The following is a 26,543-nucleotide window of genomic DNA, read 5'->3' on the forward strand; positions in this document are numbered from 1 at the left end:
GAGAGACGCAGGGTCACTCCCTGGAGGGACACGCGTGTTCCTGTGGCCACCGGGACCCTTTGTCCCTGCCCGTGAGCTGGCGGCGTGCCCCCGCCTCTCGGAACCGATTCCCTGTATCTGCCGCGCATCACCTTTGTTTCCCACGTCGTGTTTGTCCCCTTTCCTCTTGTGGGGCCCGTCCCGAACCTCCCTGAGGAGCTCCTGCTGTTCCCGCTGTCCTCAGGGACCGCTGAGAGCCACCGCCTTACTGTGGGAGCTCAGGAGCCTGCCGGGACGCCTCCCCTGCCCTCCCCTCCCCTGCCCTCCCCTCCCCTCCCCTGCCCTCCCCTGCCCTCCCCCATCCTTCCCCTGCCCTCCCCTCCCCTCCCCTCCCCTCCCCTGCCCTCCCCTGCCCTCCCCCATCCTTCCCCTGCCCTCCCCTCCCCTGCCCTCCCCTGCCCTCCCCCATCCTTCCCCTGCCCTCCCCTCCCCTGCCCTCCTCTGCCCTCTCTCATCCCTTCTTTGCTCTACCCTTGCCCTCTCCCACCCACCCCCATCCCCATCCCTCCCCTGCCCTGCCCTGCCTTCTTCTCCCCTGCCCTCTCCCGTCCTTCCCCCCTCCTCTCCCCAGCCCTGCCCTCTCCTACCTCTCCCCTCCCCTACTCTGCCATCTCCTCCCCGTCCCTCCCCTCCTCATCCCTTCTTCTGGGATGGGCCGCAGGAGGCCCAGGGTTCACAGGTTTCACCAGCGGGGCTCCGCTCCGCTCCCCAGCTCTGTGTTCAGAGCCCCTGGACAGCCGCCAGGGAGCCCAGAGTCCCGGGGCTGCACATTTACTTTCGGCGACATCCCCTGCACTGTGTCCGACTGTGGGAGTGACACACTCTGCGTTTTCACGACTTAGAGGTTGCAGAAACTGCCACGTGGAGATGAACGTCCGGCGTAGCTGTTGGCGGTGCCCTCTCTTTGGTGGCCGTGCTCGAGGACCCGCGCGCACACAGAGGCTGCGTGCGCACACACGCTGGAGGACCTGCGCGCACAGGTGCGTGCACACACAGGGGCGCTGCACGTGCGCACGCCGGGTGTGCGTGGAGGTCAGTGAGGTGCTCTGAGTGCAGAACGGCTGCCGCTGAGGGCCGTCGGGACTGGATGCATGAAGATCTGGCATTTTCGCAAGACAGGTGTCGCTGCTGTTTTGTTACTGTTTCCCGGCCACCGCGTCTCAGAAGTCTGACGTCCGCTCAGACGCCGTCTGTCCAGCTCCGTCTATGGCCAGGCTGCCCCGTGCTCCTAGCACAGTGTCCCGTCCATCGGAACAAAGCCGCGTCCGTTCGCAGCGGAGTCCGGCGGCGGGACGCCGTGTTGGCTGTTCTCTGTGCTTCCCTCACGTTCCCTCCGCTCCCGCCCCTTCCTCAGTCCCTTTGTTTTCTTTGTTGTGTTCGGACGGATGATGGGTTCCTGTAGACCGACTTGGGGTGCCTGGTTCCTAAGGCTCCCCGGGTGTACTCTTGGGGTAGCAAAGCTGAAAAGTTGGTTGTCAGGTCCTCCTTACAAAAACATGAAAGCTTCCAGGTAGAACTTTTTCTTGAAAGGCACACGACATAAACAGAAATTTAAAAAACCGTTGTAAGAGTAATTAATAGTCCTTTATGATCACGCAGGCCAGAACAGCAAACAATTCTGCGGGGACACGTGCTTGTTACAACGCGCCGCAATCATCCCTCTCCTCCTGCTCTGTGTCTCCGCTTCTGGCTCGGTGCCTCTGTTGGTTCTGGGGGGTGGCATGGTCATCGACAGGTGGCAAGCACATGCTTCCCTCAGTATTCTTGCTGTTTCCACCAAAAATGTCCTTTTGCATTTAAGTATTTGAAAGTTCTTAATAACTGGTTTTGCACATGTAATATATCGTTTTCACCGCTCGCCCGTGGGTGGCCACGCATTTCACTCCCGCAGCAGCGCGTCTGTAAACCACCTGGTTGGGGGAGTGGGGACGGGTCCCACACACCGTCCATGGGTTAGTTCGTCTGGGGCACACTGACGGTCGAAAGTGAGTGTTCGGGCTTGCAGGGTGAGCACACGCGGCATGCCTTGTTCGGAGCACTGAGGGTAGTGACTGCGGGCTCAGGCATGACAGTGACCGGTGTGGTCAGTGGTCCCGGCTCGCACACCAGGGCAAGGGGTGCTGGAGACCGTCCTGCGGGGCGTTCCACGGGCTGTCCTTCCCAAGGCCCAGGCGCTGGCGCGGGAGGCCAGGCCGGAGAGAAGGTTGGAGGCGGGAGCTCCGGCAGACCCCGCAGACGGCTGTTCGCGTGCAGGATTTTGCGCCACGAGTGTTTTCTTGCACGTTAGTCCTTGCTGTTGTGACAGTCCACAGCAGAGTGGTTCTTCTCGTGGTGGCCATTCCGTCCTGTGTCAGCTCCTTGCTTTACGCCGGACATTTTAGCAGATTTGGTTTCTGCCCGACTCCCCACTGTATCTGGACGGCCGACGCCTCACCCCTTGTGGCCCCGGCTGCCACACAGAGGCCCCTGCGGGGTCACAAGCGGCCCTTGTCCCTTTCACTGTCATCGCTCCTGCTCAGGGCTCCTCCGGAAGACGAGTGTGGTCTGGTCTGCAGGCTTTCCTCCACGCAGCGTCTGAGCTCTTCCCCAGCCCCTGGTCTTTCTAGTGCTTTCTAGTCTGCGCGTCAGAGCCCCCTGCAGACTCCCACATGCAGCAGAGGCCCGGCCCTTTCTCCTGGGGCATCAGTGCTGCTGTGCCACGCTCCAGTCCTGAAGACTTGGGCCCCGGTGGGTCACCACAGGGTCTCAGCTAGGGCCACCAGGAAGCCCTCCTTCGGGGCAGCCTGTCCACTGACAGACCCCAGGCCTCCCCGCGGGTGCTCTGGCCCATCTTCGCCGGGCTGCAGAGACCCCCCTTTCCTGGGATGGCCTCTGGCCGTCAGATTAGATTCCAGCCCGAGATAGGCGGAGCTGGGGGTCCCATCACGAGGGGGCGGGCTGGGGTGGAGTTTGCTCTCAGTGTCTTGCTCCAGAGTCATGATCCCAAGGTGACCCCTTTCCTCTCTTCCTCCTAGCATGACCACTTCCCTGTCCTCTAGCTGAGTCTGTGTTTTCTGCTCTCAGGGCAGGGGCGCTGGGACGTCAGGCGGCAGGGAGGCTGGGGACTCTAGTGGCGGTACAGGAGCGGACCCCCGAGCGGACCCCCAAGTGGGCTCTGGCGCAGCACCCATGTTCCAGAGGGCACGGCGCATGCCTAGGGCAGCCCAGGCAGCAGGACTGTGCCTCCGCAGCCCCGTTAGCTGAGGCGGGGGCTGCCTTGAAACTGGTTCCAGTTGTTTAATGCTAAAATCCGCCTGTCGGCTGGGAGCGGCTCAGACACGGCCGGATGCCCGGTGTCCAGGCTGGAGGCACCAGCGCGTAGAGGCAGGGCCTGGCCTCTTCTCATACACGTCTGCCGCCTCCTCTGTGCTGCAGAGACCCAGGGCCTGCCTGTTGGATGGGGCTGCTTCGCGGACAACATGGGCTGGTTGAAATGTAGCAAGGACCCAGGCTCACAGTCACCCGACTCTCGGGCTCATGATCTTTCTGTACATCGTGCTATAAAAATCCCACCCCATGGAGGGCCTTGGGGAATCATGTGCCCCGCCTTCCATTCAAAAGCAGAAGGGACCCTCCCTGGCACTCCTTTCAGGACGAACCCCTTCTAATCCCCCTCCTCCCAAGATGTGTTAATAATAACGTAGACAATTCAGACGTATACTGTGGTTGCACAAGAAACCCAAGTCCCCGGTTTTTCAGAACCTAAGCAGTTAATGTTAGAAATTTTGCTGCAAATAAATTGATCAGTATGCAAGACAGTTGTCACGGCTGAATCATGGTCCACAGTTAAGGTAAACAGATCTGTGATGACATTTTCTGAGCAGAATACAAATGCAGCTCATTTCCTCCCAGAGGTCCCTAACATTTCTTCTGCACGGATAACAGATTCTCCCAAGAAGGTGCTGGTCACAAGGAAGAGAGATCTTTGTTTAATCCCTCGGAAAAGGTAGGGCTGTAATGTGTGCTGTGCTTTCGGGGGAAAGAATGTTTCTGAGAGAGATGGCTGTTGGGGGGAGGGTTTTTCTCTGCTGAGCTGCCCCCTTACCCCCCCACCCGTGGAGAGATCCTTCTGGCTTTTCCTCTGTTGGAATTATCATTAAAACATCATGTTGTTTATTGTGAAAGTTTGCATGTAATTGATTTTTTTTTTCCCAATGTGAAGATTGAGGGGTGTTTTTCATACTGAAATGCCCATGCAAGAACAGGGGACGAAATGTCTGTCACTTCCGCATGTTCCTTGTATCTGGAATGCTCTCCCGTTCCCTTTTCCCCGTGTTTTCGCCGCCTGTGCTGTGTCGGAGGAATCCTGCACAATATGTCTGCATCTGAAATGTGAGATGGTCTGGGGAGGGATGCTCCACCGTCAGCCAGCTCTGAGTTCTGTGTCATGGCGAAGCTTTCAATCCCTCGGCTTGCACTGATGTTAAAATGAGCCGGAAACCTCACCAACTTCGCATGGGCGGGTGGTCCTTTTGCCTGTGTGTGTCACGGGGAACCGTGCTTCCCTGGGGGGCAGGGGACCATCTGCATTTGGAAGCAGACTGCTGAGGAGAGAGGTGTTCTCTCTGCTTGTGCCTTTGCTGTTGGCTGTAGCCTGGGACCCTGCGCCAAGGTCTGCAGCTGAGGGCTGCGTGTGAGGCCAGGGAATAATTCTAGATCTCATGGGAGTCAGAGCAAGGTCCAGGGACTGGGCATGAACCGGGGGATGGGGGGTGGCGCACGCCCCTCGAGGGCAGGACAGGGTGGGTCTGCCCAGAAAATCCGCAGCAATTGAAGGAATCCATTTAGGAAAAGGGCACCTTTACGTCCTGTTTCATTGCTCCCAGGGCATTTTCCTTGCCAGGAAGGCACCACTGTGGCTACCTCCAGGAAGCCTTCTCGGATCCTCCCGGTCATTCCCACAACGCCTGTCACTTAGCCCAGTGTGCAGCTCTCACCAGGAGATTGCCCGACTGTGTGTCTCCACCCGAGGTGGGGGGTGGGGGGTGGGGGGGCTCTGTTCCTCTCGAGTACCTGGCTTCTGCCACAGCTGCCTGCTCAGAGCTTTCAAATGCTGTTTGTAATGGAAACAGGGTCTCGTTTCGTACAGCTGCCTCTGCGAGAGGAAGAGAGGTCCCGATGAACTCTGTTAGCGGGAGAACAAGTGGAGAAACAGAGTCACGCACAGGGAAGCTGGAGCTCGGGCCAGCCCCGTGCTGGCGCACGACTCTCCGAGTCGACGGACAGAGGGAGGTGTGAAGGCGCGTGCCTGGCCCTGGCTGCAGAGTCCCCGCAGGGCAGGCGTGTGGCACGGCGGATGTAGACCCGCCACCAACCCACCATATTGTTCTTCCTCCTCCAGAAATTTTTTGCCCCATCTGGTCTCGGTGTAGGAGGATCAGGTGATCCGGCTCTTTCGAATCTTCCCTTTCTGGGAGTTGACGGTAACATAGGGAGTATTTTGAGGCACTGACATCATCTCTCTCCTCCTGGATGCCCTCTTTGCGATTCTGTCGCTCTGGCCCTGCCATCTTCTACCTGGACAGCTGCGACCTTCCTGGCTTCACAGGAGAAGCACAGGGATGGTAAGAGTAAACACAGGGCTCCAGACCTCAACTGGATGGGGGAGGGACTGGCCGGGGACAGGCTTCCCTGGGAAAATAATGTTGGAGCTGAACTGAACGACTGTTGGGAGTTAGCTCAGTGAAGAAGGAAGGAGAGCTTTCCTCCCCCGGGGTATAGCAGGTGCAAAGGCCCTGAGGTGGGTGGGAATGTGGTGTGTCCAAGAAGCTGACGGAGCTGTGTAGCCGGAGCTCAGGAGGTGTGCTGCAGGGGTGGACGGCAGCCTGGCCCCATGGGGACGGGCTGACCGTGGCCGGGAGCTCCACGTGTGTTCCAAGAGCAAGGAGAGGCCGCTGGAGGAGAGAAGCAAAGGCCTTGGCAGATCTGGCTTCGGTGAGATCGATGAGGGAGAGTAGATGCGGGGGGTGAAGGGGGGAGGTTCTACCGCGGGGGCTGGCAGTAGAACCCAGAGGTGGAGAGACCTCTGGGGGTAACAGCAGGATCTGACAGCTGCGTGTGGGATCGTGGCCACACTCCTGAATGAGATGAGGTGTCCTGGGAAGAAGAGGGGTGGGGAGATGTGGAGGGGGCCCAGAGGAGGCCGAGAAGGTGGGGCCTGGGGGCGGGAGGGGGCAGAGCGGCCCCTGCAAGCTGAGGAGGGAGGGGTGCAGGTGGGGGGGTCACCCCCAAAGAGGCCCTTCCCTGCCCTGGGACGGGCAGCTCTCCAGCAGGGTGATGGGGACAGAGGTCTGGCTGTGGAGGGCTGCGTGGGAGCCCAGGAGGCCTCAGGGTGACACACAAGGGGAGCGGGTGGCTTCTCCGCACAACCAACTTCCATTTGTACGATTGAAAACCTGTTTCCAACCTCGATTTAAATGTCGCCGCCTGACGTTCTGTCATAGGAGGCGCTCTCGGTTCCGTGCTGCTCTAGACGACTCTCCTTTTTCCGTGTGGTCAGCGTGGAGAGGGGAGGCGTGGGGAGGTCAGGGTGAGGACCGTGGCCTTCCCTCCCCTGCGGTGTCTGCGGGGGTTGCCCTGGGAAACTGGGGTCTGGGACTTCTGGGCCCCACAGGTGCACCTGCTCACGGAGGCGCTCTGCGGGCTGTGTCCGTGGCAGGTTTGCGTCTCGGTGTGAAGCCCTGTGGGGCCCCGGGCAGGGGAGCGGTCAGGGAGGTCGGGGGCAGGCACGTTCAGGGTCTGTCTGCAGACCCCCTCCCCGCTCCCTGCAGTGGTGCCTGGGCCCCTGGGGGTTTAGAGGCTCCATGCTGTGCAGGGTGGTGGTGGGAGGGGTGGCCCAGAGCAAAGCCTTGTCTGTGCTCCCCCTCCTCACGGCCTCTTGCAGTGGCCTCCCAGGACCGTGTTGCGAGCAGGCCTGCTGTGCATTCAGGAAGGCCTCTCCTAGCGCCGTCCCCTAAAAATGAAATCACAGAAGCAACTTAGCTCCTTACAGTAAGACAACGATGGCAGGTTTTGTCAGCATCAGTGCGCGCGTGTGTGTGTGTCTGTGTTGACTTAGGCCACATTTAAATGAGCTTATACTTCGTGCCCAGCATCACTCCAGGGTTCTATGGATATGAGCCTCTTTCATCTTCCAAACAACTTCCTGAGGCCCTTCCCGTTAGGAGGCCCCTTTTGTAGTTAGTAGATGAGGCACAGCCAGGTCATGTGCTCAAGGGTTCCGTAAACACATGCACGCACACAGGCACACGATGTCTTAACAGCTTTCTCTTGGGGGAAAATAAAAGAGCAGAGCGGAAGTTACTTCTGCCGGGCGCCTCACAGAGTGACCTTCCTTAATCCCCCGAACAAGGGTTCGAGAACCGGGCAGAGTTCCTGACGTCACCGAGGGGGACTCTGCAGCGTGGGGAGGGTAAGTCGCTTGCCCACGACCCCAGGGCTAGATGGAGTGACCCCAAAACATGAGGGTTTCCTGCACATCACACGACTTCCTGTCTGGGCTTCTGACCTCAGGACATCCCTTGTCACCCCGGCAGAGGGCGGGCTGCTTGCCCAGGCTCTGTCTGAGCACCCTGAGTGGTGAGGGCCCTACGGTGGCTGGCCGGGCACACAAGAGCCTGCTTGGCCCCTCACCGGCTGTGTGGCTGGACACGGCCCCTGCCTCTTTCCGCCCACGTCCCTTGTCTGTAAAATGGGCTGACTTGACTCCTGTCTTGTACGGGGGAGCACCAGCGCACGTGAAGAGCTCGGAACGTGGTTGGCATCCAACATAAACCTTGCCGTCTTTATGCAAAAATATTTTAATTATTTGCCTATAAAACTTTTATCATTCTCTGTAAGCCCATCCATTCCGCTGTCAGCCGGTCCTGTTGGTGAAGAGGGTTCCCCCTTTCTTTGTCTTGTTCGTTTGTCGCTTCTCACTCTCCAGCTGTCTGTGCTTTTCACCATGTTGTCTACCAGAAACCCTCAGAAGATGTTTGTTATTCTCGCCGTGGTCATTAAATTAACACATCATTAGACTCACATTAAAGTAACACATGTTCATTGCAAAAAAAAAAAAAAACCTATATGGAAAGAGTTTTTAGGAGAACATAAAACCCCACTCGGATTCCCACCCCAGAAAGGGCCACGGTAACACACGGCTGTCCCTGCATTTGTCTTCCGGACCCACCCCGGGCAGGTAGCCTCACACGCCACGCGAGGACCTGCTCAGGTCTCAGGGTCCGCGCTGCCAGCGCCACCCTCGGAAGGGCTGAACTCACGTGCACCCCGCGGGAGCAGAGGAGGGCGGCGGGCGTCTGGGGTCGTTTCTCCTCTGCCTGGTGCAGTGCTCAGGTTCCACTTTCCTTCATTTTGGGGTGAACTTGGAGCAGGTCTACAGTGTGCTTACAAGGCAGCTTCAAGCCCTGCCTTGGAGACCCTCACCTCTGAGCTGGTGGGAGACCTTCCCCGTCCGCCTTTTCTGAGGGGACATCCCAGGACTTATCCTCCCTGCTCGTCAAGTCACGTAGAAAAGTTGCCAGATTCGGGGACCAGGTGTTCACTTTCCCAAGGATGGCCAACAGCTGATCCCATGGGATTCGGGCATGGGTTACAGGGGAGAGAAACGCGTTTCTATAATGTCTTTTACGGGAATGCACGGAGGGTGGCTCCCGAAAGACACTGAGGTTTAACCTTTAGAAAAGTGAATTTTAGTTTCATTGATTGAAACTTCCACTTGGCTTATTGGAATCCAGAACCCTAGTTCAGTGACCAAAATGGCATTTCATAAAATGATAAAGTGAATAAGGTTTATTCCTGAAATAAACCTTAATAGGAACAGGAGCAGATTTCCTTATCTCAAATAAGCATTTCTATCTCAAACAAGCTGGTCATTCCCGTTCGATCCAGGATCAGCACCATAAGTATGACCATTTTAATCATTGTTTCTTGAGCAGCGTTCTTTCCCCCAGACCCTGTGTTGGGCTCTGCACATGTGCTATTCTTAATTTTTAGAATGACCCTTCAGCGTAGATTATCATGACTTTTTGACCAGGGTGGCCTGGTCACTCATGTAGTTGGGAAGTGTTGAGTTGTGATTTGTCACCAGCTATGTTTGACAGCAAAGCCCAGGGTCTTGGGTTACCCAGGTCTGGGCTATTATTACTGAACGTTGTTCTGAAGTTCTGGCTAATGAAATAAGACATGAAAAAGAAACGAAACATCTCCCTGTTGGAACATCTCCCTCCTTATTTGGAGTCCACAGGTTTTGTGAGCTTAGAAAGTTCACAAGAATCAACCAAAAAATGATTAGAACAAATTAGAATTTGGTGGGATGGTAAGATACAGGATGGTGACCCTGGACCCCCTTCAGCGGGGCACGCGCGTTTTGAAGGAGTGACACAGGGAACAGCGAGGGTGGGAAGAGCAGCGGCTCCTTCGCGGCTGTGATGTGGGGAGGGAGGGGGGAGGGGCGGGGGAGGGGATCTCGGGCTGACCCTGTGCAGAGCCACATGTGGGGCTGGGGCACGATCTCCTGGCCCTGAGATCATGACCTGAGCCCAAACTGAGAGTCAAAAGCTTAACTGACGGAGCCACCCAGGCGCCCCTGTATTCTGGAATCTAAATGGAAGGAAAAGCCAGAAAGAAGGATGGAGGGAACTGGACGGTGAGGGCAGTGGGAGGAGGCCCCCTGCTGGGTATCGGAGCACGGTGTGGGGACAGCAAGCACAGACCGCGCGGTGACCGGCGGAGAAATGGAGACGCTCGAGGCAGAGTCACGTTCAAACACAACGTGGGAGAGAAGGCGCATCGCGGCCCTTGTAGGTCGAGGAAGGATTCCTGAATGAACTGAGCTTGGGACGCTTGACCTTTGCTTCTGCTGGGGACTGAGTTATGTCCCCAAAATTCCCATGTTGAGGCCCCGGCCCCCACTGCGACTGAATCTGAAGGGAGCACTGTTCGGTGGTAATCGAGAAGGGAGCCGGTGAGGAGAGGGCCGTGGGCTTGGTGGCCTGCGGAGCAGAGGACGTGCCAGGCCACCAAGAGGAGGTGGCCGTCCGCAAGCCAGGGAGAGGGCGGCCACCGGGACGTGAGCTGGCCGGCACCTTGGCCTTGGACTGCTGAGTCCCCAGACCGTGAGAAAACGGAAGTCCATTGTCGGCGGCGCCCAGCCCGCGGAATTCTGTTACAGCGGCCCGAGCTGACCCACCCATCTCCTTCAGCCTCTCCGTCCGAAAGCGTTCTCTCGCACCAACAGAATCTCTCCACCTTCAAAGCAAGTGGCAGACTGGAGAGAAATGCCGTCAAGTGTTTTCAGACCGTACGCCGGAGTCCTCCCTCGTTACCGAAGGGGTGTGTGCAGACAGATGAGGAGGAAACGCCGAGGCCCCGCAGGAGAGGATTTCCTGGACGCCTGGCGCTGGCCTCCCGTGCTGGGCCGCCGCCACCACCGCGTCACTCCGGGCCGGTGGGAGCCTCTCACCTTCGCCGGTGATGGGAGGCCCCAGCCCCAGCTTGAGGGCGCTTGGTGACAGGTGTGCGTGGCCGGTGAAGAATGGGGCTGTCTTGGCACACCTGCCTGCCGCAACACCTCCACGAAGGGCCCTGTGTCCACGGCGGAGCCTGCGGGTGTCCCCGTCAGCTTGCCCTCCTGTCCCGCACAGCCGTGGAGGGCTCTGGGTGGGCTCAGTGGGGTCTTTGGGAGCAGGTGGTCATGGGCTTGCCCTCACACAGCCGGCCCCTCTGCTGGGCAGCAGATGCTGACCCACGTGGAGGTCCAGGGGCGGGGAAGACCGGACCCGCCCTGCCCGGACCACGCGTGAGCAGTTGTCCGAGGACAGGGTTGGACGGCGGGTGTTCCCAACCCCTTGTCTTGTAGCCGGATTTCATGGCACTTTACTTTCTGTAACTTGTATTACAAAAGCAGTATTTTTGCCTTCCCGAAGTAAAATTGGATGACTGTCGTTTTGTTGAAACGCACATTGTCTCCCCCACCTTTCCCCCCTTTCATGATACGCCGGTCTAACCAAAGTCAAGCACAACTTCCTGATACAGGACTTCTCAGTACGTTTTTAAAGGATGTTGGAATCTCTAAGGATAAGCGTGTGGCTTTTCCTACTTTGCTGAACCAGGGGACCTTTTTCTCAGAGAGTCTTAAGGGTCTGAGGTTCTCTGTGGCTTATTTTGGGAAGTGGTGACTATTGTCCTCACTCCTGTCATGTTGGTGGCTGCTCTGCCCTCCACTTGGTTGGGGGGCGGGGGCGCAGGCAGATTAAGTTGAAACTGTTGCAAGGGGAGAGGATTCCTTTAAGAAATGGATTTTTCTCCCTTGAGTACTTCGCAGTTGTGTGCAGTAGGTTAAAAAAAAACCAACCCAGCAACTGTAACAGCTCTCCAGTTTTTGTGAACAGAGTGGAGTGGTTAAATTAAGATGTTGTCTGTTAGTATTCGAGAATTCTCCTTCCCAACTTTTCAGTGGGATAGTTTGAGTTGGTCTTAGAATGTGTTTATTAAACACGATGTCTTCGGATGTAACGTGGGGCAGCCGTCCGGTGCCTCCCTGGTTTCTGGAAGGAGGCAGAGGGCCGAGCCCCGCCCCGTGTGAGCGCCGCCCGTCCCCTGACAAGGGCCCAGATTCCCTTATTGATCCTGACCTGTTTTCTTGAAATACACTCTAGTAGACCGTGGTGTCCCTTCTGAGCCGTGTGAGAGCTGAGCGGGGCAGGCGAGCGCTGGGGGAGTTTCCCTCAAGAACAGGAGGCAGCGTCGGAGACGACGCTTGAATATTTATTTACTATTTGGAGGAAAGTGGTGCCTGAGTTGAAGAACCTTCTGCAAGGAGGAAGGAAAACTCTTGAACTGGGTGGTTTCTCTGAAACTGGGCATGCTTGTCATTGCCTCCACGAGCTTCCAGAAGCTTCTAGCTCGTAAGAAGTAGTGCCCCAGGGTCGTGGGGCCAGGAAAAGCGTGAGCCTCAACCCCCACACCTGCGTATCCCAGCAGTAGCCTGTATCCTGGGGAGGCCTGGCTGTGGAGAGCCGGGCCCCTCGGACGGGCCGTCGTGGAGTCTGTGTGGGCACTCGCTGTCCTTGTCATGAGTGGTGAGGCCACACGGGCCCCTTTGGTCACGGTTCTCAGGATTCGGGATGGGGAACAGCCTTTCCACCTGCAGGCAAGGGCCCAGGGTGAAGGCAGCTCACCGGGGGCCCGGCCACAGGGGACAGGCACCCGACTTCTGTGCGTTTGCTCCGTCTGGATTGGCTGCTCGGGCTCTGGCCACACTGCCTGGATCCGTGGAAGTCTTACCCACCGCCAGGTCACTTGGCGTCCCTTCTGAGAGCGGCACGTCCACGCTCTTCCTAACCACTGACACTGAGCATGGGGTTCTGCCCGGGATGAGGTCCTGTTCCAAAGCAGGAGGGCGGAGCCCAGCTGGGGGAAGGGCTCCCCTGAGTCACATAACCAGCCTGGGCTGAGTGGCCCCAGGGCCTTGGGCTCTCCTTCCGGCTGCTGCTTTTGGGACCACTGGACAAGTTTCTTGTTTGTTCCCCGCACTGATAAAACCTCTCTTCTTGGCTGTGTTCCAGAAATGGCTTCTGACATCCCTGGATCGGTGACATTGCCTGTGGCCCCCATGGCGGCCACCGGACCCGTGAGGATGGCCGGGGCCATGCCCGCCCGTGGAGGAAAGCGGCGTTCTGGGTAAGCAAACAGCATTTCCAGGAACGGCTTCATATGTGTTGTGCAACAACTCTTGACCTGTTAGGGAAATGCTGTCTCTCCCCCTCCCGGAGAGGAAAAGCTCAGCGGTCTGCCTGCTTGTTGAGATTTTGCAAGATCCCCAAGTATGCATGTGATTTGCCTCTAAGTGTCTGCCCCAGCGGCCAGTGGGGGCCTCCTGCTTGTCTGCCTCCTGGTGGAGACGTGCTCTATGGTCCTGCTGGGCCCTGCTCAGGCTGTCTCTGGGAGCAGGGAGCTCATGGGGACCCCTGTGTGAGCATGCCAGCCAAGGGCAGTGCTGCGGACCGAGCCCCAGCTCCCGTGGGCCGCGAGGAGACCCCATTGCTCGAGTGTCCGGGGAAGCCAGTCTCTGCCGGCTGGTGTGCTGGAACTCTCAGAACGTCGGCTCCTCTGGCCCCACAGCTGAAGGCCAGGCGTGTGCCTCATGCACTGCGTTGCTGGTAAAGCTGCTGAAGGTGGAACATGCCCGGACCAGGAGCCCCGGGGACATCGCCCTTGGGCTGACGGACCCCAAAACCACTCCTGCTCACAGCTGTGGCTCCTGTAGTTGCAGGCGGATATCAGAAATACCAGCCAGCTAACAAAACTCCCTGCGGGGACAATGAGACCTACGTACTCACACCCCCTGTCCCCCGGGCCCCTCTCCACATCGAGTCCGTGTGATTTTCAATGAACTGGAGAGTAACAGTTCTTGGGAAGTAGAGTCAGCTTCTTCCCTTAGTGCCGCTTCCAACAGCCCAGGACTCCCCAGGAGCAGGGGGGAACACACTGCCCCCAGCCCCAGGCTTGCGGGGTGGGCTCCGGTGCCGGCCGGCCGTGCTCCAGACCTGCAGTCCCTCTGCCCAGTGTGGCTCTGGAAGGGGCGGGGGACGGGCGTGCAGGGAGGGCTGGAGTGGGGTGCGCGCCCGCGCTGCAGGTCTGGGTCGTGGGGGAACACTGCTGTGTGCACTCCACGGTCTTGAGAGGAGGGTCTCAGCTTTGGGTTCGTACTGAGACGGTGGGAAGTGCTGGGATACCGAGCTCAGTGCCCCCCGCGCCAGCTTTCCCCTGACTCAGGGCTCACTCCCCGAGCCCCAGTGCAGCGGGCGGGGGGGCTGTTGCTCAGGGCAGGCCCGTGGTACGCTAAGTCGGTGCCTGGGGCCCAGCTGGGCAGATTCGAGTCCGGGGTCTCCCTGCAACCCCTCACCCCCAACGCCGTCCTGTGGGAAGCGGCTCTTCCAGCCAGTGGGCGCCAAGCTGAGCGCATCCGTGCCGCTGCGGGGAGACGGGCCCTGTCGACCGTCAGTGTGCTGACGTCTCTTCGCACAGTCCAGGTGTTTTAAAATTATTCTCGATGTGTGTGCTCTCTCACTTCCGTTCCCTGGAGACAGAACGCTGGCGCGGGCCCACGGCTGTTTCCGGAGACGCTGGCACAGGGGGTGGGTCGGGGTCTGGCACGGACAGGGATGCGCAGGCCAACCCCTCTTGGCAGGCGAGCAGCCCCTCTGAGCCGGTTCTGGGCCCCCACCAGGATTCCCGTGCTCGTTCCTCCCACCCCACACGGTCGGTGCTGGGGGTCTGCGCATACGGCTGGGTTGCTGGCCCCGAGGCCGACCCTGGCCCACGTCCAGGCCCTGACTTCCGCAGCCGACCTGGCTGACGACTGGACATGGATCAGGCTCTTTCCTGAAGACGTTGTCCCCAGCTGGTCTCACACGCACGCGTGCTCACACACACACACACACAGCGTGCACGGGAGGCAGGGGAGGACCCCGAGTGGGCTGACACAGAACCTGGAGGTCATCCCACCTCCAACATGGGAGTCAAACATCAAGAAAAGACACGAGAGATTCGACGGAAGGGACCGCAGAGGCCGACACGCTGGCCGCCTGTGCAGGCGTGGCATGGGCCCTTTAAGCCAGACGGGAGGCCTGTCCCCCACTGTCCGCTTCCTCTTTCCCGTCTCTAGGCGGGGAAACGTGCACGTGCGCGGGGCCGTTCTCCGGATAATTCCTGCAGCTGCCATCTTGCATGGCTCGTCTGCGCCTGATTACGCCCAAGCGGCCGAAACACGTAGCTGAACGCCACGTGAGCCTGTGGGGCGCGGGAGAGACAGAGGGCTCGGGTGGGGGAGAGGAAGGGGCAAGAGGTGAGCACCTGCTTCCTGCCTCCGTCCCTAACCCGGCTCCCGGGGCTGGCCTCCCCTCCGTCCCAGTGCTTCCAGCCGTGCAGAACTGGCCCCTGGCAGGTTTGGGGGTCACTGGCCGCCTGCCTGGCCCATCCCTGTGGGTCTCTCGGGCTTGAACGCTCCCCCGTCCCTGACCGCCTTCCCCGGAGCCACCGGCAAGCTGAGCGCCCGCCGGCCCCGGGACACAGGTGAAGATGCAGGAGTTCCTGATTCTTTGAAAAGTGACTCCACATGCGTGGGAGAGAGGAGCGGGGGCCAGTCACCTTGTTCTCTTGCGTCGAGACCTCCCTGATCTCAGCACCAGGGGGTCGGCACCCGCTTCTGGGGAAGGGGACAGTGGCGGGGATGGGACGGGCTCTGCCCCCAAAGCCAGATGCTTGTTCTGGCTCTGCGGTGGCCGGCCCAGCCTCCGCAGTAGGGCTGTTCCTGCTCCCGTGGCTGCCCGTGCTGTTAGCAGGAGCCTCGGGCCCGCCCACAGCCCTCTGGTGCTGCCGCTGCGGGGCCTGCCCTTTTCCGGAGAGCGTCTGATGACTGCCCTTTGATAATGCGCGGTTGCGACCCAGTCCCGGTCCTGGGGACTCCCGTTGCACACTCTTGACTAGTTCCAAGCTCAGAGGTGCCTTCCTGGCATTTTATCAACTGAGAATTCTCGCTCATTGACGGGAAAGGGAGGCAGTGCGGCTTCAGCCTGTCCTTTGAAGACTGTCACAGTGTCCATGTGTCGTTCCGAGTCCTTCAGCGTGAACACAGTGGGACGTCAGAGTCGTAGCTGGGTTTCTTTCGTTAGCCAGGTGCTTCAGGGGAAGAGAGGCACGTAAAAGACATAAAACAAATGACGATTTACTTAGAGTTTTTATAGCAGAAGAAAGAAGCCCAGCTTCTGTGGGCACGGTTAAAGCAGGAGATCCGCTGTGGTGACGGATGGCCACGGCAGCGTCCTGGGTGTGATGCTCTGAGGAACCTGCGTCCCCGGGAGCATGAGACTGGTGGGGTCAGGGCATCACCCCGAGGACCTGACCAGTCGTTCGTGGACTGATATCTCTTCCGGGCTCATGCCCACATCACACTCTTTCGAATGACGGAATCTGATGGCTGCACACGTGTGACCTCCTATGCACGGAACGGGGAGGCCCCCTTTCGTGGTCTCCAAGTTTCTGTAGCAAACCCGAGCTCCCACCGACTCCAGGAAACCCTGGCTCCTGAGTGGGGCTGCCCCTCCTTACACCCTCGGCTTCCTCCACGGAGCCACAGCTCACCTGGCCTCAGTGGGACCATGTCCCCGCCCGTCTGCGCCATCAGGGTCTGGGGTAAAGAATAGAATGGTTTTCCCGAAAACCAGGGAAACCAACCACCCTGGTTGGCCTGGGTTTTTCCCAGTTTTAGCACTGATGGCCTGCGTCCTGGGATGCTCTCAGTCCGGGAAAATCGGGATGCTTTTCACCCCGAACACCCCCAAAATCCTGCAGGATGAGGCCAGGGGGCAGACCAATACATGGCATCCTGCCGGAACCCCGGGCATCACCCTCCCGTGAACTTGCGCTGGCATCTCATGCTCGCTCGAGGCTTTGCCGCCTGCTAACATACGTCCTGAGGAATTTTGAAAATGCAGTTTCTTCCAGAACTCTGAAATGTCTGTGGCCCCGGGGGTTGGGTCGTGTCCGTGTGCTGCTGTTCCCGCGGTGAGCACTGGAGGTCAGTGTGGCTCCGCGGCTCTGCGGCCCCGGGCGCTTGTGATGGGCCAGCGCCGCTGTGGCTTCTGGCAGAGGGAAGCTGGTGGCCGCGCAGGCTGTGGCCGGCTTCGCTCCGAGCGGGGGTCCCTGCGTTCCGCCCCCACTTGCCCACAGTGCGGGGGGGGGTCTCCCACGGCCACCTGGGGGCCACGTGTCCCCGCATGGCGTGCAGGCCGTCTTTCACTCTCCTTTCCCTTCCCAACCCAGTCATCCCAGACAGACGGGTGCCCAGGTTAGGGCCGTGGCCACCCAGCACATATGCAAAACAAAGATCAGTGAATGGTCCCATTTTAAAGAAGAAAATACTCCTTTGTCCTAAATCCAGCCCCTAAGTTCCCCGAGTTAGTGCCCGGCTGAGAGAAGATCGTTTGTTTCATTTGGGTCCTCTCCTCTGTGTGTGTGTGTGTGTGTGTGCACGTGCACGTGTGTGTGTCTGCGTGTGTGTGTATGTATGAGTGTGGGTCGTGGGTGTGCGTGTGCGTGCGTGGGTGTGCATGTGTGGGGGTGTGTGGGAGTGCATGTGAGTGCGTGTGCATGCGTGTGGACAGAGCTCTGCCTCTGCCCCCGGCCCTTCCTTGTGCTCTGGGCCTCCTGTTTATTCCCCGAGTCACTGTTACTCACCAGAGCCAGGGGTGGGGGTCCCGTTCCCCCCGAGGCCAGCACGCCCTCATTCCTGGGCTCAGCTCTCTGTCCTGGCTGCCGGGCAGGCCGGCCTCCCTTCCGCGTGGAGCGCAGGGGACTGCACGTCTCCGGGCCCCTCGGGTCCACTGAGAGCGGGATGGCAATGCTGGGGCTCCGGGGTGTCCCCCCAAGGCATTCCCCTGAACATCCCAGAGAATGAGGACATCCGCACTGTGTCGACTTTTGTCCTTGGAAGTTTCGGGTACAGTTCACACGCACAAATTACCCCGGCACCTTTGGGGTAACGTTAGCTGACCTCAGAGGGGCCTGGTGTTTCGAGAAAGACAGTTTGGGCTATTAGGGAATCACATACCCATCGAGACTTTTCCATTTATGTTTATACTGAGAGGCTCAGGGAAGTGGGTTCTAAGTATTGGGTGAGTTTTAAGGAGCAGACGGGTCCTTCGGGTCGCTCCGGGCCCAGGTGACTGTTTCTCAGTCCCCATGCCTTTGTTTGGGTTTGGATGTTAGGGGTCAGTGGCCTGGAATGCCCCTCCCCGACTCGCCCAGAGCGGCCATGTCGGCCGGCAGCTCGGCCCCCGCTAGCCCGTCACCGCCCCGAGCGCCTCCAGTTCCCCGCAAGCTTTCTGAGCCACTGACAGCAGAGCACAAGATAAAGGATGAAACGCAGGTGGTATTTCCTGAGGGCTGGGACTGGGACGAGTCTGGCTGAACGAGGCGAGGACCCCTGGGTAGGGCCAGCTGCTCGGGTCGCCCGTGGAATGTTCTGTCTGTACTGAACCTCCTCGTGCTCTTGGCTTTTCAGGATGGACTTTGACGACGAAGATGGAGAAGGACCCAGCAAATTTTCAAGGTGAGTTTACGTTCCTTGTCTTCAAGAAGCCAGCGGCCAGCCGTGTCCACGGGGCGATCACAGGGATTTCAGGGTCTTCTGTCGCTGAGGAAGCTGTTGCCTGTGGTCAGAGCCCTTGCTTGCCCCTTGTCCTGTGCCTGCGGGTGACCCGGGACAGGCCATGCCCGGCCAGCATCACCAAGGGAGGACACTTGGCCTCTAAATGTCACTAACGGGGTATTAGCTGCGTTGGCCTTTAACTGAGACAGTGACCGTCGAGCTTTAGGGTGACGCAGGCTAGCGCTCAAGTCTAGGAAATACTATCAAGGTGTGGCCTCTTCTGCTGCCACGGGCAGGACGGCACCCGTAAGGACACAGGGTGGCCCCGTCCTGGGCACGGGCTGTAAGACTGACCGTGGGGGCCTCAGAGCTGTGTCGCTCACCGGCCGTGTGACAGCATGGGAGCCGGGCTCAAGGGGCTGACCTGAGTGCAGACCGTGTCCCTGAGAAGACAGGGGTTTACGGGGCAGGTGGTAGTCCGTCCATCGGGTATGGTAAGGCAGAGACAGCCCTGCAGACCGGTCCTCTTTCTCTCTTTTTTTCTGGTTTTGTTTGGCTGAAGTTAGCCGGAGGTTTGGGCGTGTGGAGAGAGGCACGGATCACACCATCGATCTTAGCAGAGCGCCCCTCTGTACTGGTCACTCACAGAGGGGCCTGCCTGGACATCCGTCCCCAACTCCAGGCAGTCCTAACGCCGGGTTGCTGATGAACTTGAACCCCTGCCCTGGGTCCCTTCCTCAGCTCTCTACACTTCACAGCTTGGAACGACGCTCTGGGTTATTTTTTCAAAGTTCTTGGAACAATATCCCTGGGGAGCCCTGGGCCCACAGACCCCCTGGTCTGCTCACCCCATGGCAGTGATTGAGTGCGCTCCCCCCGGCTCTCCCCAACTGGAGAGGTATAGGCATCCCATTGCCGTGACCTCCCGGAGTCCGCATGTCCGTAGGACACACAGTGTGTACCGTCCCCCGCAATGCTCAGAGAGACAGCAGAGAGGACACTGTGTCTGCAGTGCTGCCTGATGACCCCGGGTTTTCTCATCTGAACAAGACATGAGTTTGGGTAACAGAAGCGTGGGGTGCTGCTCCCTGGTGCTGAGAGAGCCTCAGCTCGGATGGCACCTGCTTCTTGGGAAAAGGTTTGTTCCTGAAGCAGAGCTAGCCTCGGGCGAGGGCACGGGCACCCCTGTCTGGTCTGCTCACCTCCCCCAGCCTCCCTTCCTGAGGACGGGAGGACGCTTGGTGTCTCCGTGTCGGGATCCCCCTCGAGATAACATTCTAGACTGTGCCGAGCTCAGGAGATGATGACTTCTGGGGTCTCCGGACGAATAGGAGGAGAGACACAGAGGGATGTTCACTGGACATCAAGGACCGGTGTCCACAGTGAAATCACTGAGCGGGACACAAGGAGCTCATTGTCTTCAGGACCAGCATTAAGATACAGTCCTTCCCCGCTGGGCCGCGGTCCACCCAGGCCATCAGCACATCAGAGCGCAGACTGAGGCTTCTGAAGGCCACAGCCTTCCCTCCGTGCCGGCAAACCAGAGGCAGGATGGGACGGGTGTGCGCCATTTGCTGCTGTTTCTGGGAGAGTTTGCAGGGTGCTGGGGTCGCATCACCCCCCCCCCGGGGGCGGGGTGGCCGAAGACCCGTCAGCCGGTGGGTGCACCTGAGCCCCTCAGGGCTGGGGACACGGCACGGACCACCCCCACCCTCTCCTGGGCTGGGGCTGCAGCCGCTGTGCTGGGGAGCGGCAGGGCATCTGCAGGGCTGCTCTCCCACTCGCGGGGTGCACTACCCGTCGGGGGTGGCTTCTGCCCCCCTGCCCGTCTGCTTGCCGTCAGCCCCGAGGAGGCCCTCCGGCTGGCCCCGTGAGGGAGGGAGGCCGAGGCACTGGGATGGCCCCCAGCGTGGTTCGCTGCCACAGAAGCTGAGCTGTGCCTTCCCCGCCCCCTGAGGTTTGCCCAGCCGCCTTTCCCAGCCTTCCTCGAGGGTGGTCTGAAATTCCACCGTCCTGCCTGCCCTCAGACCTCCCGTCTCAGTTCCTCTCCGGGAAATACGGCCACAGTCACACAGGAAGTCAGTCGTCCGTTTTCTTAGAGCGACAGCAGCTGCTTGGATCCCGGGGATGCCCACAGTCCACAGACGAGGGCTGGGGGACCTGCAGGTGCAGTGGGGGGACAGCGGCCCCGGCGGTGGGCACCGAGGAGAGGACAGTCAAGGGGGCCGAGCCCCAGGCCCAGCTCCAGAGCAGCCAGAGCAAGGCCGGGAGCCTGGAAGCTGTGGGGTCGATCCTGTGGGAGTGTGGGGGGCGACTGGACACTCACAGAAGGGAGCCGCCGTCGGCAGTGGCCGGTGGGCCGTCCCATTCTCCCACCCCTTCCGCTGGTGGCATCGTCAGGATCCACCCGGGGTCCCCAGACCCCTGTCTCGAGCGCAGCGTTAGCCTAGCCCACCGCCGGCGAGGAAAGGGGGCTGGAGACGGAAGGCACCGGAGCAGTGGGGAGCGGCAGGGAGCCGTGTGCACACAGGGGGATGCTGAAGCCGTGGGGGGGTTGGTGGAGGGTGGGCCACCTGCCCCCTCACACAGAAGCTGTTGGTGTGCTGGTGCCAGGGCCCCGCACTGTGCGGCGTCTGCTGGTGCAGCACACGGGCCGCAGGGTCGAGGACCTGGAGGCTGGGGGGGGGGCTGCATGTCTTGGGAGGGGTGTCTTGGCCAGAGAGACCAGGAGGAGCAGGGGTACAGAGCAACCTTTCTCCTGGGCTGAGTCTGGGGAGGGCGGCCTGACCTTATGGGCACCTTGGGGAGTCTCCATTGCCCAGTCCCGGTCCCCCACGGCAGAGGGTGATGGGCTCTCTGACTCCGGGAAAACCCATCACACAGCACAAAGCCTTTCTCCAAAGAGGAGTCTCCCTGGCCTCTGGGAGTGGGGCAGACCCTCTGGGGAGGCCAGCCCCGAGCCCCTCTGGCTCTGGCCCGGGATGGGTGTCCTGGCCCAACCGGGGGGATTGAGCACCCACCCCACCCAGCAAGACCGAGAGCCCCGCTGGAGGAGAGGCCCAGCCCACCCCCGGCGCTCTGTCTTCTGATGAGTCCGGGGTTTCTTCCTGTGCCCGCTGCTGGGCTCAACCGCCGCCCGTGGGGAGGGGCATGAATACGGTTGCCCAGGTGGGACGGACGGCTGACATCCGTGCTGTCACCAACGGTCAGAGCTGCGCGCCCCGTCCCTCGTGTGATTTACATATACGTCTGTGCGCGTGTGTGCGCGGTTCGTTAAAAGAAAGGAACGGAAATGTATTTGTAACGTTTCCGTCACACACATATTTGTAACGTCAGCTTTACCGCTTAGAACGACCGCCATTCTTGTCAACCCGATTTTCGCCGTATTTGGGCTCGTTCTGTACCCTTCCTCCAAACATCCAAACCATCTTGCAGGCACTCTTGAGGCTCTGACTGTGGCCACGATGCCACAGGTGTGGGATGACCAATAAGCTCGGAACCAAAACCCCGGCGGTGTTACAGGGCTCTCTCCCCGTTAGAGAGTGGGTCCACATGACCTTCCTGAGGTCCCGCCGTCGGTGGCCCATCTCTTGCCCGGGACGCCTGCAGCACCCAGCTCCGCCTGCTGGAGTTCGGTTCTGTCTGCGGAGCGCAGCCCGTCGTCGAGAGGGAGGGAGTTGTGAAGGGTGGCCTCCCGCGGGCTCGGCTGCTGCGTTTCATCCCTCCTAATCTGATACTCTGACACTTTCGTTTGACTCTGTGTGGTTTGGACGCTGGCGTGTGCTTCCTCCAGCCTGGGAGGTGTGACGATATTTTGGTTTGAATCCTTCTGTGTGGATTTATGACCCTGTCCCGTGGCAGGTGTGATGATTACAGCCCCACGGAAGGGGGAAGACATTTGCGTGGCGGGCGTGTCCTGCAGGGATCTTTCCTGGCGGGCGAAGCAGAATTCTTAGACTGTGCTGAGAAGCTTCTAGACTTAGCTGAGGACGCTGGCCTATTATGTTCCTAGGTCAGAAGATGCCTAGGGAGGATGCTTAGGGAGGATGGCCAGGAAGCAGCAAGTGTTGTCCTCTGTCATCTAACCTGCCACCATGCTTGGACACATGTACTGGCCACGTGAGCTCTCTTGACAGCAAGGAGGGGTTCGGCAGACCTGAGAGGAACATTCCCAGACTTTCTAGACTTCTCTGTGCCCAGCATCCTTGGGTCTTATGAGCCAGAAGGTGTTGCCAACACGCTGGGTTGACCTTGGAAGAGGGGGGCCCACAAGCAACCAGAAGAGCAGGGGTTCGGTTGGGACGCCCGGTTTCCGTAGGTCAGGCCTGGGATTAGGGGCAAGATGCTTCCGACGGAAATCTGTGTCCGGCGGAGCCCGCTGTCTCTCCGGAGAGACGTCTGGCGCTCGTGTGCCTGAGGCGGTGGCGACGCCCTTCTCCCCTCGTCCGGCTGCCCGCTCCTCCGCTTCTGTCCTGCAGAGACGAAGCTCGACTTCCAGGGACGGTGTCCTGAGAGCAGCAGGCTGGGTCGGGGTGGAATTCCTCTCTGGGGCCATCCGTGGCGCTAAGCTGTGTCTTTGCGGAGCTGCTAGGCATTTCCCTTCCTGTGACGCGGCAGCTGCTTCTCTCGGGCGGGGGCATCCTGGCTCCCGATCCAGGACCCGGGAGCCGGCCGGGGAGGAGCCTGGTCTGGTCCTGCTAAGTGACCTCTGAGCCTCAGGCCCCTCTTCCACAGAGCGTGGTTGCAGGGGTCCGACGCTGAGGCCGCTCAGCTGGGAGCAGCTGTAGAAACACGGAGCGGGTGTGTCCCGCTGGGGGGCAGGGGGATCCGAGGCTGGGCTTGGCCCTCTTTGGAGGAACGAGGCTTTCTCTGCCTCCCTCTCTGTGCTGCACAGGAACCTCATCTGCAGCCTCGCGCATGGGTGCCTTCCAGCCGCCTTGCAGAAAACTGCCTTGCGTGGTGCTGGGGGACAGGGCGCCTGCCTGCTTCCCGGGGAGGGACCCTCCTTTGCCCCTTCTGGAGAAGCCTCGGAAGCCAGGGAAACTTCCCAACTGGATAGGGCTCTGTGGGTCCTCCCACAGGGCCTGTGGCCAGCCTTGTTGCGGGGCTGCACAGAATGGCTTTCTTCGGGCCTTCTCGGCTCTCCTGACATTCTGCCCTGCTGCCCAGGGAGGGCTGGCCAGGATAGGAAAGGTGTTCCCTGAAAGCCCAGCAGGATAGAACTTCCCTCCTGCTATCAGGGAGGAGGAGGCACAATCGCCTCCTCAGGCGAGCCCCTGGGCAGGAGATCGGAGGGGTGGGTGGGCTGCACCCTGCATCGTGACCACCGCCCCTGAATGGCCAGACTTCATGCCCTGTGCCATACCCCCTTCCACAGCCTCGGGCAGCATTTTCTGCACAATCTCCTACTTGTCTGCAGGCTGGCCTGGGGGGTTGGGAGGCACCCAAACAAGCTCACCAAGCCTTTCCTGGAGTCCCGGGCCAGTCCCCCATGCCTTCTGTGACAGGTGCATGGTGCGGAGTCCGGGGAAGGGGCTGGTGAGGAAGGTCAGTTCTGGGTGGGCTCCGGCGGCTTCTTTACCTGCTTTGGAATGGCAGAGAGGAGGGAGAGGATCTTCTCTGTATCTTCCCGGGAGGGACCTAGACTTTGATGCAGCATGTGGGACTTCTCTGACCGAGTGGTTACCTCTCATCTCCCCATGGTAACCAGGCCCTGTCCGATTACCCAAGAACCATTTCTCCTAAATAGTGTGTGTCCTTCCCTGCCCTGGGGTCTGCCCTGAGGAGTAGGTGCTGCCACAGGGCATTTGCACTGGTCTCACTGCTCAGCTCTCAGCTTGTGAGTTCTCCCAGCTTTCCCTCTGGGCTCAGGCAGCACCCCCCCCCCCGACACACACATATACACTTCTCGTGCTCCCTGTTCCTCACTGCTTTCCAGGTAGAGCCTGCCCCCCAGCCGGCCTGCCTGCGCCTTTCTGATCCTGTCTCCTCCCACACTATACCTCCTGTTCTTGGCCCCTGCAGCCCTGTGGCCCCCGGACCACCGCCTCTGTCCTTTCTCCTTCCGTCCCATGGTTTGTATGTTCCGCGTGCTGTCACAGGGTTTAACTCTATACTGGCTTCATTTCCAGACTGTGCAAGGCAATTCCTGTGCCTCCCAGTTACCCCCGGCTGCTGGAGGAGGGGCAGAGTGAGCCTAGTCTCCTCTCGCCCCCTCCCCTGCAGTGCCCGGCTCAGTGCTCCTCGGGTAGAGAGGGTGGAAAGTGCTCACCGGGCTGGTCAGCTCGCACCAGTGCCGTGAGCTCTGCCGCGGGCCCGCCTTCCCCTGCTGGCGCAGGCAGTGGCCCTCAGTGTGTGCGGCTGGCACACAGCTGGCACGTGGTTGCCAGGTTGTATTGCCCGGTTGGGAGGGTGGGGGTTCATCCCACTTGGTAGACACAGGGTGGGCAGGCAGCCTCATCCACTCTGTGCTGTCCGTGTCCCTCTCCTGCTCGGAGCCCCAGTGAAACCCTAAATCCTCCTGCAGACACCTCATGTCTTTTTAGACCATTCTTTAAACCCAAATAACATTGTGCCAGGGTGTGGAGCTGAGTTGGCCCCTACTCTTTCATCCTAAAGGTAATGACAGCAAGATGCAAACATTCCACTGTCCTCTCTGCTAGTGTTCTGTCCTAACCCACCACGGAGATTGACTTCAGTAATCTCTCACTGCCTTTTAATGGTTAATTGGCCGTGGGCTGGTTAATGAGCCAGGGGCCAGCCTGCCCTAGGCAGTGAAAGATGTGCGGGGCCCAGAGCAAAGGTTTACCTGACGGAAGGATGGTGGGGCCCCGAGGTGCTTCTCACGCTGGGGCCGAAGGAAAGCACACATCCCCGTGGGGGTAGCTCCATCTGCGTGCGGGTGTGTGCGAGTGTGCCCACCACGTGCGGGTCGCGGTGCGCAGGGCCGGGTGTGTGGATCGCGTGGGCGGATCCCGATGCACGGATCCTGGCACGTGGATCGGGCGTGCGGATCCCAGCGTGTGGGTCCCAGCGTGCCGATAGGGGGTACGGCTCCAGATGTGTTGATCCTGGCGCATGGATCAGGTGTGCAGGTCACGGTGTGAGGACTGGGTGTGCGGATCCCAGTGCACAGGTCCTGATGCGTGGATCGCGGCGTGCGGTTCCCGGCGCCCGTATGGAGCAGAGTCCGGTTCACCTCCGGCAGCCGAAGGATAACGCCAGAATCTTCTGCGCTCGGCGCACTTGGGTGCATGGGAACGAAGGGCAGTTCGGAACACACTTCGAGGGGAGACGGAGGCCCCTGGCGGCCTGTGCACCCCCCTACCCCCCACGCAGGGACACAGGCCGACCAGGCCGAGCGCCGCTGCCAGCGTGCCAAGCACCAGCCCCTGGGCGCGTGTGTCTCCTGGTCGCTCCGCGCTCGCGGATGTGCCCCGTTCGTCCCGCTGGGCAGTGACCCCTGCTCTGACGCGTCTCTTTCCCCGCCCCCGCCCTGTTCTTGTGCTTTCGGGAAGAGAGAACCACAGCGAGATCGAGAGGCGGCGGCGGAACAAGATGACGCAGTACATCACGGAGCTGTCGGACATGGTGCCCACGTGCAGCGCGCTGGCCCGCAAGCCGGACAAGCTCACCATCCTCCGCATGGCCGTGTCGCACATGAAGTCCATGAGGGGCACCGGCAACAAGTCCACGGACGGCGCCTACAAGCCCTCCTTCCTGACCGAGCAGGTACTGCTGTCCCGACACCGTCCGGGGGGCGGGGACAGTGGCTGGCACCAGGGAGAGAGGCTGCGTGGGGAACCGAGATCAGATTTTATTTGCTTTCTTCAGGGCGGTGTTTGTGTGACCTCCGTGTTTTTGGCTTTTATGTTTCCCGTAAACCCTCATGAGGCTTCTCTGAAAACATCCGTGGGGCGTGGGGCAGAGGGCGGGGAGGTGGGGGCAGGCAGGGTGGTGCGCTGGTGCTGCTGGGCGCTGGTGCACACGCCAGGCTGGCCGGCAGTCGTGGTGATCCACGTGCTTCTCGTTCTAGTCAAGCGAGAAGCCACTAGAATTGGTTCCTGCTGCGTAGACGAGGGCTGCAGCTTAGAAAGGGTCCAACGGTGGCCCCAGGCGTGTCCACTGACGGCTCAGGGGGCCTGGGCGCCGGGCCATCCTTCTCACAGCTGGACAGGCCTTGAGGAGTTGGGGAGAGCAGAGGTGCGGCATGGCTTGGGTGGGGGGGATCGCATGTTACAGATGTTGTAAACCACTGCGTGAACCCAGGCTCTATTCTCTGCCCTTCCGGGTGCCCCGGGGGGACAGACCCACA

General features: G+C 60.1%; 1 protein-coding gene across 6 annotated transcripts in view; it reads left to right on the forward strand.

Moving 5' to 3' along the window:
* Positions 1-26,543, forward strand: part of ARNT2 (aryl hydrocarbon receptor nuclear translocator 2) — a 141,525-nt gene that overhangs the window by 23,186 nt on the left and 91,796 nt on the right. For 4 of the 6 annotated variants that reach the window (XM_045067138.1, XM_045067139.1, XM_045067137.1 and 1 more), the window contains exons 2-4: positions 12,645-12,759; positions 18,143-18,190; positions 25,747-25,960. In XM_045067138.1, coding sequence (XP_044923073.1) covers positions 12,645-12,759; positions 18,143-18,190; positions 25,747-25,960 — 377 coding nt within the window. Of the gene's footprint in view, positions 1-3,883; positions 4,025-5,442; positions 5,643-12,644; positions 12,760-18,142; positions 18,191-25,746; positions 25,961-26,543 lie in introns of those variants that run through there. The other 2 variants (XM_004763631.3, XM_013062003.2) reach the window with 2 other exon arrangements.

This window comes from Mustela putorius, unplaced genomic scaffold (genome assembly GCF_011764305.1).
Source record: "Mustela putorius furo isolate JIRA1106 unplaced genomic scaffold, ASM1176430v1.1 tig00003875_pilon_pilon_pilon, whole genome shotgun sequence".
Classification (NCBI taxonomy): Eukaryota; Metazoa; Chordata; class Mammalia; order Carnivora; family Mustelidae; genus Mustela; species Mustela putorius.